The following is a 19,932-nucleotide window of genomic DNA, read 5'->3' as shown; positions in this document are numbered from 1 at the left end:
ACAATTCCAGAGAATTCAGGGCCATGTTCCATTTACACTCCTATGTCAGATACTTGGAATGAAATCAGAACCTTCTCTACTACTGATCCTCCTGAAAGGCTGTTCCAAAACAAAGGTCATTTTCTTGGATTACCATGTTAATCACTTATGGTGCATAGGTGCCCAGGTTTCAATGCTTTTTGCTATTTTCTTCTATCAAAACTCTAAGTCAGGGCTGGGGTTATAACTCAGTGGTAGAGCACTTGACTAGCACGCGTGAGGCACTGGATTCGATCCTTGGCACCACATAAAAATAAATAAAATAAAGGTATTGTGTCCATCTACAACTAAAAAAAATTAAAAAACAAAAAACTCTAAGTTAGTCAAGTGTGGTGGTGCACCTCTGTAAAACCAAGGACTCAGGAGGCTGAGGCAGGAGTATCATGAGTTCAAAACCAGCCTCAGCAAAAGCAAAGTGCTAAGAAACTCAGTGAGATCCTGTCTCTAAATACAATACAAAATAGGGTTGGGGATGTGGCTCAGTGGCCAAGTGCCCCTGAGTTCAATCAAAACAAAAAATAATTAAAAAAAAATCCAAACAACAAAAACAGAAAACTCTAAGTCATTTACATGGAGGAAAGTCCTTAGGTACAAAATACATAGTTATTATTTAAGGTAGATGATAAAAAATCAACGAATTCTGGAAACATTTCTATTTGATTTGAGAATTGGAGGTGAGGCAGATTAAGCTATTAAGCAGTTGTTACTTGGACTATTATCTAGAAAGTAGGATTGGATGAATAAAAGATATAAATATAAGACTAAACAACTTGGGTGAGAAAGATGAAAAGTGGAAGCAAAATGTGACATTAGATTAAAATTAGAAAATATACAAGTGTGAAACCCAAGCATGAAAGTAGGTGAAATCTCCACCCACTCAGGGGGTCACATGGCAAGTGGCAATACAGGCATGACGGGAAGGGGTATGAGGAAGAAATGAGGAGAGAAGAAATAATGTAACATCTTTCGCAACCTTAATAGAGGATAAACTATTTTGTGCAAGGGCATAAAAATGCTATACTTTTTGAACACTATTTAAAATTTAAGAAACTGAAAGGTTAAACAATACTCTAAAATGCTGAGAAATATTTGTACTTACAGCTGGACCAGGAAAGCCAGCTCCTCCTCCTAAACCTCCAGCCTTGACATCATAAGAGTCATACTGGGGAGAATAGTTCTGCAGCCAAAAAACAGAGAGACATGTTCATTTAACAGATCACAGTTATTTTCAAAAGCACTTTGAAGATGTTCATGCAACAGCTACTCTTCACCCATGGAAGGCAGAGGTGATAGGTACTAATTATTATGCCTATCCTGTATCTTTATAATTTTAGATATTACCAAAATACTTGCTTATAGAATGCATGAAGATTTCAACTAAATTGTTAAATACAGATTCAAGGTTAATGCCCCAAATTTGATCTTATATACTCTTATTCAAACCATCATTTCTAAGCAGTATTTGTAGCACTACATAGAATCATAGTCTTGAAGCACAGAGAGTCTTGAGATCATAAAATTCAAACTTCTCATTTTGTACTGAAAAATGGATAGGTAAAATTACTTTTCTAAACAGTTAACGAAACAAGAAAATTTATATCTCTGGACTTATGGTTAAACATGCCTAATAGTTGTATCCCAAATTAAGCATTCTTATTATAAATGATCATATACTTATTGATTTTTTTGGAATTTATTTTAATTTTAGTTCCAGTCTAGAGAAAGGTTCTATTTGGATACCAGGAAAAGAATACATTAAACAATATTATTTGCTTCTTGCTGAATTGCTTTTTGGAAAGCACTTTTTAAAACTCATAAAGATTTGTCTATATACGCTTTCTAATTTTTCCTAAACTTGGTTCCGTTTTAGGGAGAATCTTTAGTCCTGTAATTCATTACCTGACCACCAGTAGGACATGATTCACAGATTCCAGGGGGGCCAGGAGAACCAGGGGAACCTGGTTGTCCTGGAATACCAGGGTCACCATTTCTCCCAGGAATACCAGGAGGGCCCTAAAAAAATTCAGAGTAAAAATAAACAAAAGAGTGAAACATCCTAGTGATTAAGAATCATTATTACATTTTTTGCTTTTCTACTTTATACCATTAGGAATCAATGCAAGTGATACCTTTTCTAGTAAATGAATACATTTTTATACAAAACTTGTGAAAGACAATTATAATGTATAATTAAAAGACATAAATTTTGGAAAATTTAAATCTTGACATGCACAATTGTGAATTCTTAGTTTATCATTTGGTGTCATTATTCAAATATGGAATAATAAAGAAAATTATCTGAATAATTAAAGTTCAAATCTGAAAAGGATATGGAAAGAAAAGAAGTCCACTATTCTCAGAACTATCATTACATTAATTTATTTGAAGGATGTTTACTTACTGGATCGCCCTTGGGGCCTTGAGGTCCTTGACCAGCAGTAGGGACAGTAGTCTAATAAATGGAAAAGATACAAGTTAACAAGTCACAGAAAAACTTTTACAAGAACTAAGTCACAATTTACATGTTTATTTGTTCAATCATATTACATGCAATCCCTCGGCTTTAAATTGGAATGCTTGCCATTCCATTTAATAACGGAATGGCTATTTGAAAGACACAACTTGAATTTCTTTACAGACTCCTACAAAGGAGTTATTCACATATTTAAACAAGAATCTTGAAGATGTACAAATTGTCTTGGAACTCACGGGTCCTGCAGGCTGTGGGCAAACTGCACAACATTCTCCAAAAGGGATTTCTGGATTGGGACAGTCTAAACCTTCGTCATCACATATTATGTCATCGCAGAGAACAGCTCCTGAGTCGCAGACGCATATTTGACATGGTTCTGGCTTCCAGACATCTCGAGATGCATAGGACTGACCAAGATAGGTGCAGCTTGCTTCTACAGGGAGAGAATAGATTACAGGGAGCAATGTTATTTTTTTTTTTTTTTATGCAGTCATGACTATTTATAAGACCCCAAGTAGAGATAGTTTGGAACGAATGTTTTCTCCCTTTCATTAGACAATCATATTTTTCCTACATAATTTGCTAAAGCTGTGAGAGAGTGCTTAAAATACCAAATCTGCTAATTAACATAAAATTGGCACAACAGAGGGAATTTTTCTTAAAATGTAGTCCATTTTAAAATAACATATATTTAAATTTCATTTATATTAAAAATTTAACATCAATGGATATTTTTCAAGCATTTAAACATTTATTTATTCATTAATTGTTCAGTTGAAAATAAGCCCAAATTGCTACTCTTGGGTTTAACAGTAGATGGGAGCATTAAACTAAGAAGATGATTTTGTTACTAACTCAGAAGAACTTCTAGATTTTATTAACCTAGTTGAGAAATTCAGAGGAAAGCAGAGTTTATCTTGGCAGCATAAAACTCTTTCAAAATTTCTTGGAAGACTTTTAACAAAATTTATTATATACACTGTATGTCACTGCTAGCTCTGTTGGGCATTAGTCGGTCAACATTATATAACACAATATATTGTATACTCTATGTGGTTGTAAAGAAGTTTCCAACTCACAAAAAGGAGGTGGTGGTGGTGATTTTAGAGGAGGGGGAGGAAGAGGAAGAGGAAGAGAGTGGATGAAAGAGAGAGGGAGAGCAAATGGAAGGAGAGAGAGAGAGAGAGAGAGAGAGGCAGAGAAGTGTTGGCAAGGGATGAGTAAAATAAAGAGAAAAATATGAATCATGACCATGTGTATTTGTGGCTTAAAATGGTAAAAAATTTGCCTCAACCAAAATTTTAGTCTTGGTTCCTAATTATATGCAAGATACTGAATTCAGCTGCTATTAACAATGAATCAGCTCAGGAACTGCCAAAATAAAACCTGGTCTCAATTCTTAGAGCATTAGTTGTGGATTATGGTTACATTCAGCTTCAGTTCTTGAAGATTACTATGATAGTTTGCCAGTAATTGAGTAAATAATAATAAGTTTCTAAACACCTGCAAAAGCGTTTTTAAACAATATACTGTTGAGAAGTTTTTCATTTTTTGAGACAGTGAAGTTTTTATTTTCTTAAAGACAAGGACATTAAATGTGGTCTGAAGAAGGCATGGTTCAGAAAAAGAGACAAGTATTTTAAAACTATTACTCATCTATAAAGAATAATAAAATTATGGCATTTGCAGGCAAATGGATGCAGTTGGAGAATATCATGCTAAGTGAGATAAGCCAATCTCATAAAACCAAAGGACAAATGATATCGCTGGTGATGACACATAATGGTAGGTGGGAGGGGGGCAAGAATGGAGAAGGAGGGACTATAGATAGGGAAAAGAAGAGTGGGAGGGGAGGGGGGAAGAAAAAAAAATAACAGAATGAATCAAATACCATTACCCTATGTAAATGTATGATTACACAAATGGCATGCCTCTACTTCATGTACAAACAGAGAAACAATATGTATCCCATTTGTTTACAAAAAACAAAAAACAAACAAACAAACAAAAAACTACATGTTGCATTGTGGCCTAATGGCCAGAAGAGCTTTCAGTGGTCCTGAGATTTCACCACCTGACACTATACACAATTTCAAAGATCACCTTTTCAAGTTCTTGCATCTTCTGCAATTTAGATTCATAAATAAATTCATAAATACTTTGAGTTTAGAGGTTAAACTAAAAATTCATCAAAATGGAGATGTGGTGAGTTTGCAGATATGGAAATTGAAATTGCTTCTATTTCTCATTTCCATGCATGTGTGCAGAAACACAGTTAGTCATCTTGTGAAACACCTTGAAACTTGATCAATTCTAGAAGTTTAAAAATCCATTTGTCTTTTTGTGTTACAACTTCCCAGAGTGGGCTAGAGTTAATAAATGAAAAAGCAATGATTGTTTTATTGAAATTTTAAATAGGAAGAAAGGATCTATTTAGAAAAGGTACTGTAATTCCTTCTCCATATTTGAAACAGATACATGAGAACATGGGAAAGGTGTATTTTCTAAGCTTTTAAAGAAACATTTCTTTATTCTTAGTGATTATAAGAGCTGAGTGCCAAAATGCTTATTACCAGTGGAAAGTAGGACCATTGGATGATGTTATGGAAAACATATTTAAAAGAAGACTGACAATCTTTTTCATTTTATGATCACTGACAACATAAGAGGGGCTAAACATTTTACTCATTTATTTTCTAAGCAGAACTGAAAGAACTAAATTCATTGGTTTGCAGAAAAAAAAAATCTGAAAGTTTTGAGAGGAAAGATCTAAAGATTCTTTCTTCTTTACATTGGTTCCTCTTTCTTAAAATGGATGATTTTAAGACCTCTGTATCAACTTTATATAAACTATTCCTTCAGATTAGTTTCAGCTCAAAATCTTTCCAATAAAAAGCAAATTTCATGCCACATCCCACTCCCTTCACATACGACTAGTTCGTGCTAAGGATTCTTTCAGCTCTTTGTCTCTGGATCAGAAATATCTTACTGCATTTAGTACAGTAAGTGGGATATACAAAATAGCTATTAAATCATTAAAGATATTAAAGATACATGAAGATAATGGCTAAAGGGGTTTAAGCAGCTCATATTTTAAATAGCTTCTCTTTCTGTGTTCTTAGTTTGTCTTGAAATCAGCGTAAATCATTTTTTTATCCTATGTATGTATCCATCCTCCTATGTTTATGTGTCATTGTGTGTATTTTCTCATTGGTAGAAATAGTATATTCTGTTTTTTTCTGAAAACTATTAAATAAAAGAGCAAAATACTGTCTAAAAATTTAAATGTATTTGTTAGAATTGGGTTAAAATAAGTGTTATATAAATGGAAATTATTATTTCACTTCTTGTTTCCAAATTTTATTAGAAACCTTTAGTTTTTTTAAAACACAGAAGTCTCAATATAAATATTTTAGTATACTTTTTCCTGTTTTTTTCTTTTAACATATTTTCAAATTTATTTTAAATTGATAACTAAAGCATAAAATTGTACATGTAATGTTCTGATACATGTATACATTGCTTAATGATTAATTTAAATTAAATATATTTATTACCTCAAACATTTATCATTTTTTTATGGTGAAGGCTTTAAAAATCCTTTCTAGTTTTTTTGTTGAAATGTACAGTGCACTATTGTTATATATAGATACCCTACTGCATCTAACTGTAGCTTAGTACCCATGGATCAGTCAACATTCACTCCCCGATTTCTCACAGTCCCTGGAAACCACCATTCTACTCTGAACTTCTATGAGATCAACTCTCTGCTCTTTTTCTTCTCATCTGCTCATGACAGTTAACATGATGTGTATATGTTTTGTTTTGGTTTAGAAATTCATGTTGTTCTAAGTTTAAAAAGAAATTTGGAATGCTTAAAAAATAGCATAAGAATTGATGTAGTCTTGCTTGCTACCACAACTTATTGCATTTCCACTTGAAACAAAGATGGCGCTTTGAAGTCAATGTCTTGAAAAGTCTTATGTAGAAACTTGTGGTTGAACAGCAACCCTTCTCTGTTTTTCTATTAAGCTTTGCTAAAAGAATGGAGTTTTGTGCAAATCCTCTAATTTGTCAATTCTGTGCATGACTATATATGGTTAGCAATATGTTCTACCAAAGCTCAACCTCTTACATGGATGTCTCATGCCCTCAATACATGAGAAAATCATGGAAAAGCCAAGAAAAAGAGTGTTTTATCTTCAAGAGGAATAAAATGCTTTTGGTAACTATTAACACCTTTTAAAAATAGAATAGAAAATATGATTCAGAAGTAAGTCATTTCATTTTCTTTTCTTAGTTATATTCAGAGCAGCTTTGATAAAGGATAAGTTGAATATTTTTGAAAAAAATAGTGAATAAAATGTGAACATTGTCATTTTTACTACTGGACAAGGTAATAGATTTTGCAGTTACTTCCTTTATTGCTGTTATTTAAAGGTAGTCTTCCTGTTCCATTTGGCAATTAATTTAAAACTCTGCCTCATGTCATTTGATCAAGTTTCTCAAATAGATTTACCTGTAATCACACAAGCAATGCACTATACTAAATCATCTCCTTGCTGAAATCTAAATTATAAAACAAAATGAGGCTAACACATGGCATAATTCACTCCTACTTTCTTTGCTTTCCTAGTTCTATTTGGGAACTTCAGAGAAAAATAAAGTCAATAACATAATTTTAGGTATTTAAATATACTTAATGCTCCCTCTTTTTTGTTCCCATTTTTCTAACATTAAATCATGCTAACTTGAAATAATCTAATTGCTGAACTAAAACATAATGCAATGTATGCTTATCTCAATAGCATGTTGAAGCAAAAATAAAATTCCCTGAAGCATCTTAAAAAATAGTTAACTTGGCAACAAGTGATTCTTTTTTCTCTTCTTACTGAATTCTCATCTGAGAAAAGGTGCTCTGCAATCTGGAAAAATAAAAATCACAGATGTGATACGTAACTTACCATAACATTTTTACCATTACTTTGAATATTTTATAAGTGTGGATATTTGAAGTTCATACAGTTTCTAAATGAAATAAGTTTGATTTGTCTTTAAGATTATGTTACTAGTGTTTGGAAAACATATTTTTATGAAATTATTTTGCTACTTACATATTTATTTTACATATTATAGTTACATATGTTAGATGAGTTAACAAGAATTCTGAAGAAAAAGTCTGTAGATGATATAGAAGGATAATTTCAATCTAAAAATTCCATTTCTCATGGCAAGGTAGATTTTGCTTATTCTTTTTCCCATCAGAAGAAAGAAAACTTTGTGAATTATCATTTCTAGGTGTTTCCTAGAAATTCTTTATAGACAGATGATTTTGTGTTTCTAATAAAAATTTCTTATAAGTTGACTAATTTTTTATTTTGCCTAAAGTAAAAATAGGTAATACAAAGTTAAAAGCAATTGTATCTGTAATATATTTTAATGTCAAATATGGAAACATTGAAGAATATTCTACTTGTTCTGTTACAATTGACAAGTATCTTTAAATTTTATGCCTTGATAACAAAAAAATTTACATTTGATTACCACTAAGTCAGTAAGTATTTCCTTTCTTAGGCCATTTTACTTGCCAGTAATTCTACTGGAATTGTCAAGCAGAACATTATAGTACCTCCTATGTCATAGGCACTGTTCTGAGAGGTTTGTTTCCATTTGACTTAATCCTGTCAAGTCCCTATGAGATGAATTCTGCAATAACCCTAACATTACAGATGAAGAAGCTGAGACAAATGCTAAGTAATTTTTCCACGGTTACATCATCAGGGGGTAAAGCTACAATTTTAATCTAGGAAGACTTTCTCTTAAATTCAATACTCTTAGCCATTACATTCTATTCCCTTTCTGCTTTCAAAGATTGGGTAGCATTACAGAGGCAAGCTTCAAAACTCTGTCCCATGTGGTTTATAAACCCTGAAAGGTTAAAATAAGAGTCTAAAAAGCAGATTTTTTAAGGGATAAGATTTCTCTGCATAATGTCTTTTCTCTCTGGTCCCAAAACAAGCATCTGGAGTTAAATTCAATTGTTTATTTCTCTTGACCTTATGAAAAGAGTTATATCTCCAAGGCCACCCTGATGGCATCCAGACCACCAACAGGATCAACATGTGATTCAGGAGCACAGTATCCATTTTATTACATACAGAGAAGGAAGATTTCAATCACAACGATAACAAATAGACAAGGTCTCTGCATCTAATGCAAAAACATTTAGATGTCTTACTAAAATGCTGATTTTCAGAAAATATAGTTATTAAGTGGATCACATTAATCAATACTTAACTTTATCAGAATTCTCCTCTGAATGATATCTGGACATTATAAACATGCCATACAACTCCAAAGACTGTTTCTATGATTTTAATTTACTTAAGAACTGTAGTGTCTGCTTGTAATCCTCCACAACCAAATACCACAAGGGGAATGAAAAGAGTTTCAGAAAAACACACACCATTTTCCCAAAGCAGTAATTTCTCCAGGTTAGTTTTCAAGGAAAATTTAACTTTTAGGGATTTCTGGATCCTTTATTTGTGATATCTTTCAGGCACCTTTGTCTTTTGTCCTCTTTGAACTCTTCATTTTGTTCATTAAGATTATATTGTAAATGGCAGTGCTTGACCTCAGTCATGGAAAAAACAGAGCTTTTATTAGCTAATCTGAAAGGAATCCACTTCTACTATGTTTTCATTAGGCACAGACAGAAATTCTAGTGGTTAATATAATTCTCCAAACTGCAGTTCAAAAATGATTTGTGTAAGAATAGCTAACTCACTTTTTCCATTGTCATGTTGACATGAAACAGGCAAAGTTTCCCTTTTGAAAGTTCTGGACTTTTAAAAATACTATGCAACTTAGTTTTCTGAGTGTGGCAAATGATGGGACTGAGTTTAAAAAAAAAAAAAGCCCCTAGAGAAACTGTTTTATAAGAAACAATTCACTGAGATCTTTGCAGAAACTTATCGTAGACCTGGAAAATTTACAAATGTTCCCCTTGTCCAGCAAAAGCAATAACATCTTTCATCTTTAAAGCTTTAACTCATAAGTAATCTACTTTAATCACTTCAAGGTGGTGATATCACTTGATGTAACAAAATGAAAGAACTGGCTACATAATCTTTGGAACTCTGCACAGAAGCAGCAGCATCCACAATGGAAACCATGGAACTCTCTTCTGAGTGACAGCTTAAGACCTGGCATAAGACTCTGTAGGTGTTGGGACAGTGGCTTTTTTTTTCCTTTTAGTCTTAACTATAATTCTGGTAAAATCACAGAGAATAGTTGAAGATTTTTAAAAATAAATCCATGAATAAGACATCAACCCGGGAATCTGAATTAGTTAAAAGGCATTTACTCTCAATCTTTCCTTCTTTCTCTGCATTGTTGCAGAGGCTTTGATCTTTTGTCTTATGTGTTTAGAATTGAAGCAAAGATGCATATTTACCTATAGGCCTTCAGATCATCTGATGTTGAGTATTCTGGAGGCAGTAAGGAAATGCAAGGTATTGTGAGTAAAACTCACAAAATTTTCTTTCAATAATTCCTTATTTACTGCTGATGTACATTTTCTCAGGACTGATGATAATTTCTGGTTAAAGCATAAGCTCCGAGTCTCTTGTTTTAAAAAAACAGTTTTACAGTTCAAAGTTGTGTACTGCACAGAAAAATACCCATCCCTTTCACCTTCATAAATACATTAACTCACATATTTTTTAGGACAATGTGCCATTTTTTGGTATCGCTTTTCAAATGATTACAAAAATAAGAGAATTCAGGTGCTCTGAATTTATGTTTTGTGTCCTCTAAGACTAACAGAATTTTGGTTCTAGTCTTAATTCTGTCCTTTCCTAATTTCATAATCTCAACGAAAGTACTAGATCCATGTGAGATAAGTGACACAGATTTGTGAACACTTACGTAAAAAGAGACGTCCTTTTAAGGTACAGTCGTTTCTTAAGAATTAATGCTACTCTGTTTTTTCATTAGTTCAGTATGTTTAATAATAGGGACTGCACAAGTCAGAAAACTTGAATGGTAACTGATAGGTTATACTTTTTTTCTTTAGGCATAATGGAAAATAGACTCTCATGACATGGGAAAATGAACCTCTAGTTTTTAAATCTAAAAACATACAAAGGATCACAGCTCATTTTATAAAAATATTTTTTGACTTTCAAAGACTTTGATGTAACTCTTACTTGACATAAGCATATTACTCACTGCTTATTAGATAGATAGAATTATAGATAAATATTACTAACTAAAACTCTTTCATTCAGGCAGGAACAGAAACAGTTGTAATTCAGTGTGTCCTTTGAGTTGCTAAATTTTTCCACAGTAATATTTTTATAAAGTCAAGTGTAAAAATTTGAAAATCTTCAACAGATTTTATTTCCAATGTCTTTAAATATTGTCATCATTGTATGTACTTGGCAAAATTTTACTGGTAGCATTTCATCTATTTGGGAAATAACACTTAATATTTAAAATTCGCAATATGATATTTTAAAATCTGACTGTAAGGTACTGAATTCCCTGTATGCTGGTTTTGGTTATGTAAGTGGTGTCTCCGTCAGCCGCTAGGTGGCGTGTGTTTGCACCTAAAGTTTGGCATGTTTATAAACCACAGGAAATATAAAACAGACCACGTTTTTCCATTGCTGGAATAAAGCACATGTATAAAATAAAACTTTCACAAATTTGTAAAAAGACCAAAATTCTTTGTGAAGACATGTTTTAATGCTCCGAAAACCTCCTCAGAGTAGACCACAGTTGGTGTGCTTCAACACTGTGCCTGGGGTTGCTGAGTATTTGCAAGACACTCCCACCCCAGCACTACAGGATAACTCCCAGTGAGCTATGTATTCAGCCACCTCCTGCATCCTCCCCAAAGCTTATCCATCAGCAGGATTTTCTTATATAACCTATAGGAAACATAAGACACAGTGTCTTAAAAGCATCTAAACTTTTTTTTTTTTTCATGACATAAACAACGAAGTAAACAAGATCCGTCTCGTCTTCTTTTAAGAGCACACAAAGGTAAAGAGGCGAACAAAAGAACGTATGTGATGTGAAGGTAACGTAGGTATCAAGCACTCTTTTTCTCCCTAAAGTTCAGAAGAAAATAGCACAGTGCTTACATCTCAAAGTTCTTATCATCACCAGGCAATTACACTTAACCTATCTTTTGAACTAAAATCCAAGTTCGTGGTCTTGTCAATAAGTGAGTACTCTGTGATGTTTCCCTTCCAGAAATCAGTAGAAATTAAGAACCTTAGAAAATTGCTGAAAATCTTTATTGGGGGTGGGCTGTATTAATTATTTGGTATATTAGGGGAGGACTGGTACTTGTAGTATTTTTGAGGAGGGACAGGATAGGGAGGGAAAGGGAAGAGAGAAAGGAAGGTAAGTGGAGTGCTTGAGAGAAAGGGTGAGGAGACCAAGGGAGAGAAAGAAGAAAGGTGTAGGTAGAGGTGCTCACATGGGGGATAGGGAAGGAGTGACAGAGGAAGGGCAGCCATGAAGATCAACAGCCGTGCCTAGGATGGAGGTGGGGTGATGAGTGAGGAAGAAAAATGCAGGGGATGTCTTAAGGGGCCAAAAGGGGTGGAGAGACAAGAAGGAGGGAAAAGGAAGGGAGAGAAGAATCAAGGGAGAGAGAAAACTGAGGAACAGGGAATATGGGTGTTTCTCTTCTTCTGTGGCCATGGCTGATTATAACTAATGAACTGTCATTGGGTATTTGCCTCCACCCACATTTGCATATATTATTTGTGAAGACACCAAACATATTTGATATCACAAACTAAACATTTTTTCTCATACAATAATTGCAAAAACTATAGGTTAAAATATAAACAAGTGTATGTGCAAAAAATTATCTAATGATTTCTTCTAGCTCTCTTTAAGTTTAATATTTAAGTATTTATTTCTATCAGTTCGTCCAATATTTTCATGGCTATAAGTAGCATATGAATTTACAAAAATATTTTCATGTAAAATAATGAGTGTTTTAAACACAAAAACTTACTATATACAAATATTGGCGAATACAATCAGTTTTTTGAAGACAATGTCTTTACCTTGTTTGTAGAAAAGTCAAAACATTCCTGTTGAAAACACTTTTTAAAAATATTCTCTTCATTAATGTAAATGCAGCTAAAGTACAGAACATGCAGGAAATACTAGATCTGTAACCATAAACTATTAGAAGATACAGATTGATCAACTGTTCAAGTGCTTGAAACAATAAAAAACATTTTTAGCATTCGGAATCCATTTAAGGAACATCAATATTCTATTGTTGCCACTTTATAGAAATATATACAACTATCCTAATGATTCATAATACCTTCCTTTAGACTATTTTAATGCATGCTATTTTTAAAATCTCTTATTGAGGAAACAATGCTCAATTTTCTACCCTTACAAAGAATCCAGCATACCAAGGAGAACATAAAATTATTTCAAGAAACCAGTAACTTCCAGACTGCAGAGGGAAGCATTCCAAGACATTAACAGTCCAGGAGGGAAGCCTTTTAAAGTCATTTTTAAAAGTTTCCAGTACCTTAAACATGAAAACAAGTTAGTACAAGAAAATCTTTATCTTAAGCAGCTAGAGAACTTCTAAAAACAAACATGATATTGTTCTTTTTGAACAAATGTAAAAAGCAAAATTATGCTCAGTTTAACATGTCACAATTGAGAGTTCCTAGGGAAATCTTTCAGGAGGCTTTATACCTCATTGTAAAAAATAAAGACAAAAGCCTCATAAAGTTTCTTGGAATCAATACCTACTCACCCAACTCCTGTTGCGCCAAAATGACAGTGGGATGAAGTAGAGCGAGAAGTAACCAGGTCCCCTTTTGCACAAAGCTCATCATGTCTAAATATCAGACATGAGACTCTTTGTGCAAAAAGGAGAAAAGAAAAGCAGTTCAAAGTAGCACCATCAGTTGTTCCCTGCCCTTCAGCACCAGGCCCGTCATAAAACTCAGCCACTGAGATTCCTTTGCTCTGGCCTTAAATAGGAAAAAGTTTGGCTTCCCTCACTTTCCAGCCCCTTTCTGAAATATGAGAGCAGCACCCATCCCCTTAGCAGTAAAAGAAATGATTAATATTTCTTTTTCCCTTATAGAGGACAGAACCCACAGAGTTAGGAAAATAGCACATCTGGAGCTTGTGTGCATCTGCTTATGTATGAGTTTGTTACATACTTTAGCCTTACATACACGTTTGTGGACTTATGAACATATATGGAAATGCTTTGCTTTGTGTTTGTAGTATGAGAATTCTCAATGTATGTTTATTCCTCCTTTTAACATTAACAACTGCATAATTTTGAGAAATTGCTTGAAACATTCCCAGGCATGAATAATTTTAAAAACTTTATCTTTCTAGAAGATTTTTATATTGAGATTTTGCCAGAATCTACCCTAAGTCAATTTAAATAGGGAACTGTAAGAGATTAGCTGGAAGAAATGCATCTGTTTGCTTTTTTTCACTTATCCACCCACCCTGGGTCCAGGATGTTAAATTTCATGCACTGTCAGAAGACTAAGTATCTGAACTATGTTTGAAAGGAATCCTAACAGTTAGATACTAATCTATAGCTGTTTCCAGTTCTCACAAATTTCTTTAGCAACTCTGAGTGCTTTCTTTGTGAGATTTCCAATTTATATGCTGTTTGTGGAAAGCTAGAACAAATTTTTCTAGAGAAAAATTCAGACTTTTCATGTTTTGACTTTGTAAAAACCTGGAAGAGAAAGAGTTTATCACACGGAATAGTAAGAGTACAAGAAAAAAATTCTCATTTTGTCTGCATTGGTGTAAAGTTTAGTATATATATTTCTAGATTTATACTTTCCAGGTCCTTAATAACATAGATTTTAAAATATATTTCTGTCTATCTAAGGATTAATTACTGAAACATATTTTAAAAGGGGGTAAATACCATTTATATGTCATTAATAAATTTCTGCAGAAAAACATGTGCTTGTTCACAGTATTAAGATATTTCTACTTAATCAAGATGTTTCTTGACACCCTAATACTCAGTTCATTACTCCTTAATTCATCTCTATAATCTATCCTGGGCATTTCAATTCTCATCAAAGTCACCTGCATTTATTTTCCATGGTAATTTAACCATGCCCATCTCCATGCATGAGCACATGAAATCCTTCCTATCTTATACCAACTAAGGGAAGTCAGTTCACAATGACCCAGCTCAAAAGTTTCCTCCTTAGAGAAACCATGTCTTTTAAATCTCTTTATATCTCTTTCTCCTGATTCATGGTACTTGATATTTACTCAAATTTATAACATACACTCAACACACACACACACACACACACACACATACCATAAATTGTGTAAGCATGGGCAATAGTACACTTGCTTCCTCATATTCTTAGTCATGGGGAGCACAAACCAAGGTATTCCAATGTAGGTGACATCATCTACATTGAGATATCTAGAACAAGGCCAAACTCTTGTGCATGTCCTGTTTTTAAATTAGAGGGCTGCTGCTTGAGGGGAAAAATAGTAACTATTAAGATGGTCATGACTGTAAGCTCTTCTACTGCATCATGGTGGATATATTGGGAGAAAAGATTGTCATATGCATCTCATGGTGGATATATTGGGAGAAAAGATTGTCATATGCATCATCCAGTCATCTTCATCCTATACTTTTATAAAATTCTCCTGTTCAAATTCAGAAATGTGATTACTTTTTCTTATGGTGTCTGCCATCTGCATGAAAACCCATATATCTATATTAAAGAGATTTCCCTTTATGGTTAGATGGCCAATAAAAATTGAAATTTATTGAATTTCTTCATTAGAATTATTTTCCAGTGTGAAAAATCATAAATACTATTTTAAAAATATATCTTTTATGCTTTATTTCAGGTAGGGCATGTAAACTTACTATTGCACTTTTAGCTTTTCCCAAATGTCTTACTTTGTTTAGCCATTCAACTAAAAGTCTTATACATATAAGTAAAATTCCTGATGGATGTGCTCATTAAGGAAAGTTAACTGATACTTTGCAGATGGAAGCGTTGTTAGATTTTTATGGTTTACAGTGGAGATCTGGAGAACTCATTCTCCAGATTTTCTGATTTATCATTCTTTACCACCTTGAGCATATTTAGATGTCCTACATTGGGATTCTTTGTATTCTGCATCCCAGATTCTATTCCTTCTCCTATGTCAAAGTGTTTCTTAATACAGTGTTTGGTGGGTGTGGGTCTGAGCTGGTGTTAAAACTGGGTGGAGCATTGGTGAATCCTATTTTGCAATCCAGCAGCTGATGTAATCTAGACACAGATATTTTTTCTATATCTCCCTGACTTTACTGCTGTTAACTAGGATTCATAAACATGTCATTTTGATATCTGGGTTGCATCTGAAATTTTAACACAAATCTAAATATCTACACCAACCAAAGCACTGCTTAATCTGGCTCTCTTTTCAACAAAGAGAGTGCCTGAAAAGATGAGGCACAGTAAGGGTGTGGCAGATTATCAACCAAAAATTCAAGTCTTCCAGCTCAGTGGAAAGTGGAGTTTGGGAAAGCTGCATTAGCACAGCTGTGATGAACTCAGTAGGCCAGTGAATGTCAGCAGTGCTCTCTACAATAGTAATAAGAAAATCAATTATCTCCACTATGAAAAACACATGAAGCAGAAGTTTCTCTCTCTGCCTCTCTCCTTCATTGAACTGCTTTATGTCTGGTTTTTTTTTTTTTTTTTTTTTCCAGAAGTTAAGGGAATGCTTTATTTTATGGACGCTTCCTACATTTCATATAACTGTACTACATTTTACAAAGTACCTGTGATTATATTCACTTAAAAATACACAAATTCATAGCAGAGTTACAGCCTAGATTAGTTAACTACCAACACAATCATAGGATATAGTGCAAGTCTTTTTGTTGTTGTTGTTATTCCTAGGGAGGTGGGTCTTCATGAGTGGAACCATATTTGGAGAACTGTATTCCTTTTGTTTGGCTGTGATGGAGATTGAATCCAGGGGCATTTTAACAGTGAGCTGCCTCCCCACATCCTTTTTATTTTTCATTTTGAGACAGGGTCTCCCTAAATTGCCCAGTTTGGTCTGGAACTTGTGATCCTCCTACTTCAATCTCCCCTTTGGGTGGGATTTCAGGCATGCACCACCTCGCCCAGTGAAGAGCTGTATTCATTTTAAAATAATTTAAACAAATACTAATATATGCAAAGTGAAGCCAGATATATGAGTGAAAAAATAATCATGATGTAGTTCAGGAACTTGAACTCATATAACTATAGATATTTCTGATAATGAGAAACTGACTTTGGGACATGACATCAAGAATTTGTGGGACATGATAGTTAAGTATTTGAATGATTACCATGACCAAATCTTCCAAGCCCTTTTCTTTATTTTCCTCTTAGTACCCAGGGTAAAGTTCATTGTTCCATTATTTTTGCTTTTATATTACTGTATTAATAATCATTTATTTTTACTCTATAAATTTCTCTTTGTACAAGACACGCATTTCCTTGACTTTCCACAAAATTGTGTGCCACAAAGCAGTCCATTTGGAAATGCTAACTATCTCTATTCCTATCTGTTCTTTTTATATTTTTTGGTTGTTAAACCTGAGGCTCTGTATTTCTATCTTTGTATTAGACAGCTGAATATTACCCCAAGATTGAATAGAAAGTTCAAAGAGGTTATGAGACTCTCAGAATTACTCACTGGAATTGGAATTAAGTAGCACACTTTCCAGAAAATTTTTTTACAATATTTTCCACTTGGATTAGTCACTGATTGTGGTAATTATATTTTTTATGCAATTTAGAATTGGGTGAATATAAATTTGGCACATAATTTAGTTTTTTTTTTCTACAGAGCATTGTAAAAAAAAATGGAGAGAAAGTATAATGTTATAGAGTTAATGGTTAATTTTTAAAAGCTCCCCATTTTCCTGGATTTCCATCTTAATGTTTATCCTTAATAATTGTCAATGTTGTGTTTAAGTAAAATTTAAATAATCTCAAGTAAATGCTCATGACTTTATACTTAATGATGGAGTATAATCTTAGGGAATGTGAAAGAATTCGCATACATGTTTATGTGTGTTGATGAATGTGTGTGTTTAAATACTATAATAATCTAAATATTTATGTAAATACTTTTAAAGATTGACTAAAATTGAGAAAATAAAATATTTGGAAATAGTCTTAAATGCTTGCAATGCAATTGTATTTATTTTGTCAACTTTCCTTCACAGAAGAGGATAAACATCTGAGTTTCCTCTTATATGGACAGAAACCTGTTATTTACTTGATCGACTTTTGATCACTGAAAGTAAAACTGATAGGCAGTTTGAATTGTTTCAATTTGAAGCATGTTTTTCCCAAATGAAGTCTTTATATACTTGTGTTTCAGTGGTGGCTTTTCCATCATCATTATTGTTTTAATTATATTTGAAAATTCATTACAAATTAAAATACATCTTTCTACCTAACACAATAACTCATCTCTGAATGGTGTGATTACTTTATAAATTTTGCAAGAGTGAGAGAGTATGGGATGCAAGGTCTTGTAGGAGCTCAGGAGTTCCCTGTGGGGTCTTCAGTTTACTTAATTGTTCTTGGGATTGAAGCTCTACTCTGCAGATCCCACTAGACTCTCTATCAAATATAATTTGTCATCTGAGTCAGACTTTGGAATTTTCAGCAGTATCCAACACAGCTGCAATAGCTTTTCAAATGTAGCCAATTCTGTGTGAAGATAAAAAGAAGTCCCAAATCACGATCTTCTGATAGAAGTATGAGATAGGGCAAAGCCAAACTTACTGAATTTGCATGCTTTTAAATAGAAATTGATTTTAATTCCTATCAATGTTCTTTATATTTAGATACTCAATGGGGTCCCACGTTCAGAGTCTTCTAAAACACATAATTAAGAACTCAGAAATTAAAGTCCTCCTCAGCCTGCGTCTCCAAAAATAAATGGAAGTAAATGTGACCTTTTCATATTTACCTTATTATGATTATTATTTTCCACAGTTAACCCTCGTCAAGTTAATATTATTGCCCATGTGAAAAATATTCTGCTTAATTCTATGAAGAGTTCATTTTTATCTCTATGTTAAATAATGTTTAAAGGAGCTCTATATTTGTGCATGTTATTGGTCCATGGTATAATATCAACCTTAGACTCTAGGAGAAAAGAAGCTGATTCTTTGGTGCCAAGGACATTGGTGTTGCTGTCTGGAGTTTTACCATTCATGAGGCAATGCTCAATTTGGTAGCTTTGCCTTGTTTATCTATTTATTTATGTATTCATTTTATTCCCACTTATAGGCCTTTCTTATTTTCCCCTTTTAAAGTCATGCACAGCAGTAGGCACACTTCCTAGTATGTATGGTCACTGACAAAATGTAAAAGAGAATGACCGGATTGAAATAGAAGTATCTTAAATATTTTGATGTTTAATAATGTAAGTATTTCTTTAAAAATCATGGGATCAAGATTTTGAATCAGTCTCTACTCTCATCTCTTCATTTTATAGATATTAGGTGTATTTTATGAAATGATTGAGTCAAAATACCTGACTAATGAAAATGAATCAATCCAAGTAGAAAGTCTCCACATGAAAATTATTCTACCTTGATTATTCAAGATGCTAATGTTTGGATGATTATACTAAATAACTCATTATTCTTTCATGTCTAGCTATTCTTTCCATTTCTCACTCCCATCCCAACAAGATACTAAACACAATTTTAGGTAATACCCCATGTACAATTTGTTCTGATTCAGGCATTGTATTCTTAATGAATATAATGGCACTCTTCCTCTAATGCCCAATCTGTATTTATGAATTTCCATGCCCTGTTTTCTTCTTTCTGCCTCAAATGATCTTTCCTTATTTCTATGTGTTCAAATCATACTGTATTTTCAGAACTCTGCTCCCAATCACCTAATCTCTAAAATATTTCTGATTCATCCTATTAAAATGAATCACCCTTACTTTTCCCGTGGCTCTTAATTTTTTTCAATTTAATTTTTGATATCCCTTACTAGACTGAAAGTAGGGCAAGATTGGTCTTTACTATCATTTTTAACCCACAGTAGCTATTACATGGTCTTGCATATAATAGGTCATTAAAAAATATCAAATGGTATGTGGGTTAAAATATTAAACACTTCCTTCAGCAAAACACATATAGTGATTTTTTTCTTTGTATCCTTTAGAATTCTTGTAATTGTCAGTGAAGTAATTATTTCCAGTATTTCCATCACTAAGAAAAAGGAAGATCACTCATTCAAGCATAGGAAGTCTTTGGATTTATAATGAATTTTAAAAACCACCAGATGTTATAAATTTATTTCTAAAATAGAAAA

General features: G+C 33.2%; 1 protein-coding gene across 1 annotated transcript in view; it reads right to left on the bottom strand.

Moving 5' to 3' along the window:
* COL3A1 (collagen type III alpha 1 chain) overlaps positions 1 to 13,539 on the bottom strand; it is a 37,910-nt gene extending 24,371 nt beyond the window's left edge. The window contains 5 exon segments of the mRNA XM_079134895.1: positions 1,139 to 1,216; positions 1,939 to 2,052; positions 2,441 to 2,491; positions 2,749 to 2,945; positions 13,326 to 13,539. Of these exon segments, the coding sequence (XP_078991021.1) occupies positions 1,139 to 1,216; positions 1,939 to 2,052; positions 2,441 to 2,491; positions 2,749 to 2,945; positions 13,326 to 13,407 (522 nt within the window). The 5' untranslated portion in view covers positions 13,408 to 13,539.
* Positions 13,540 to 19,932: the final 6,393 nt, after the last annotated feature.

The sequence above is a fragment of the Sciurus vulgaris genome (assembly GCF_902686455.1).
Source record: "Sciurus vulgaris genome assembly, chromosome: 3".
NCBI lineage: Eukaryota > Metazoa > Chordata > Mammalia > Rodentia > Sciuridae > Sciurus > Sciurus vulgaris.
The sequence above is the reverse complement of the archived record's forward strand: the minus strand, read 5'-3'. Positions and strand labels throughout refer to the sequence as shown.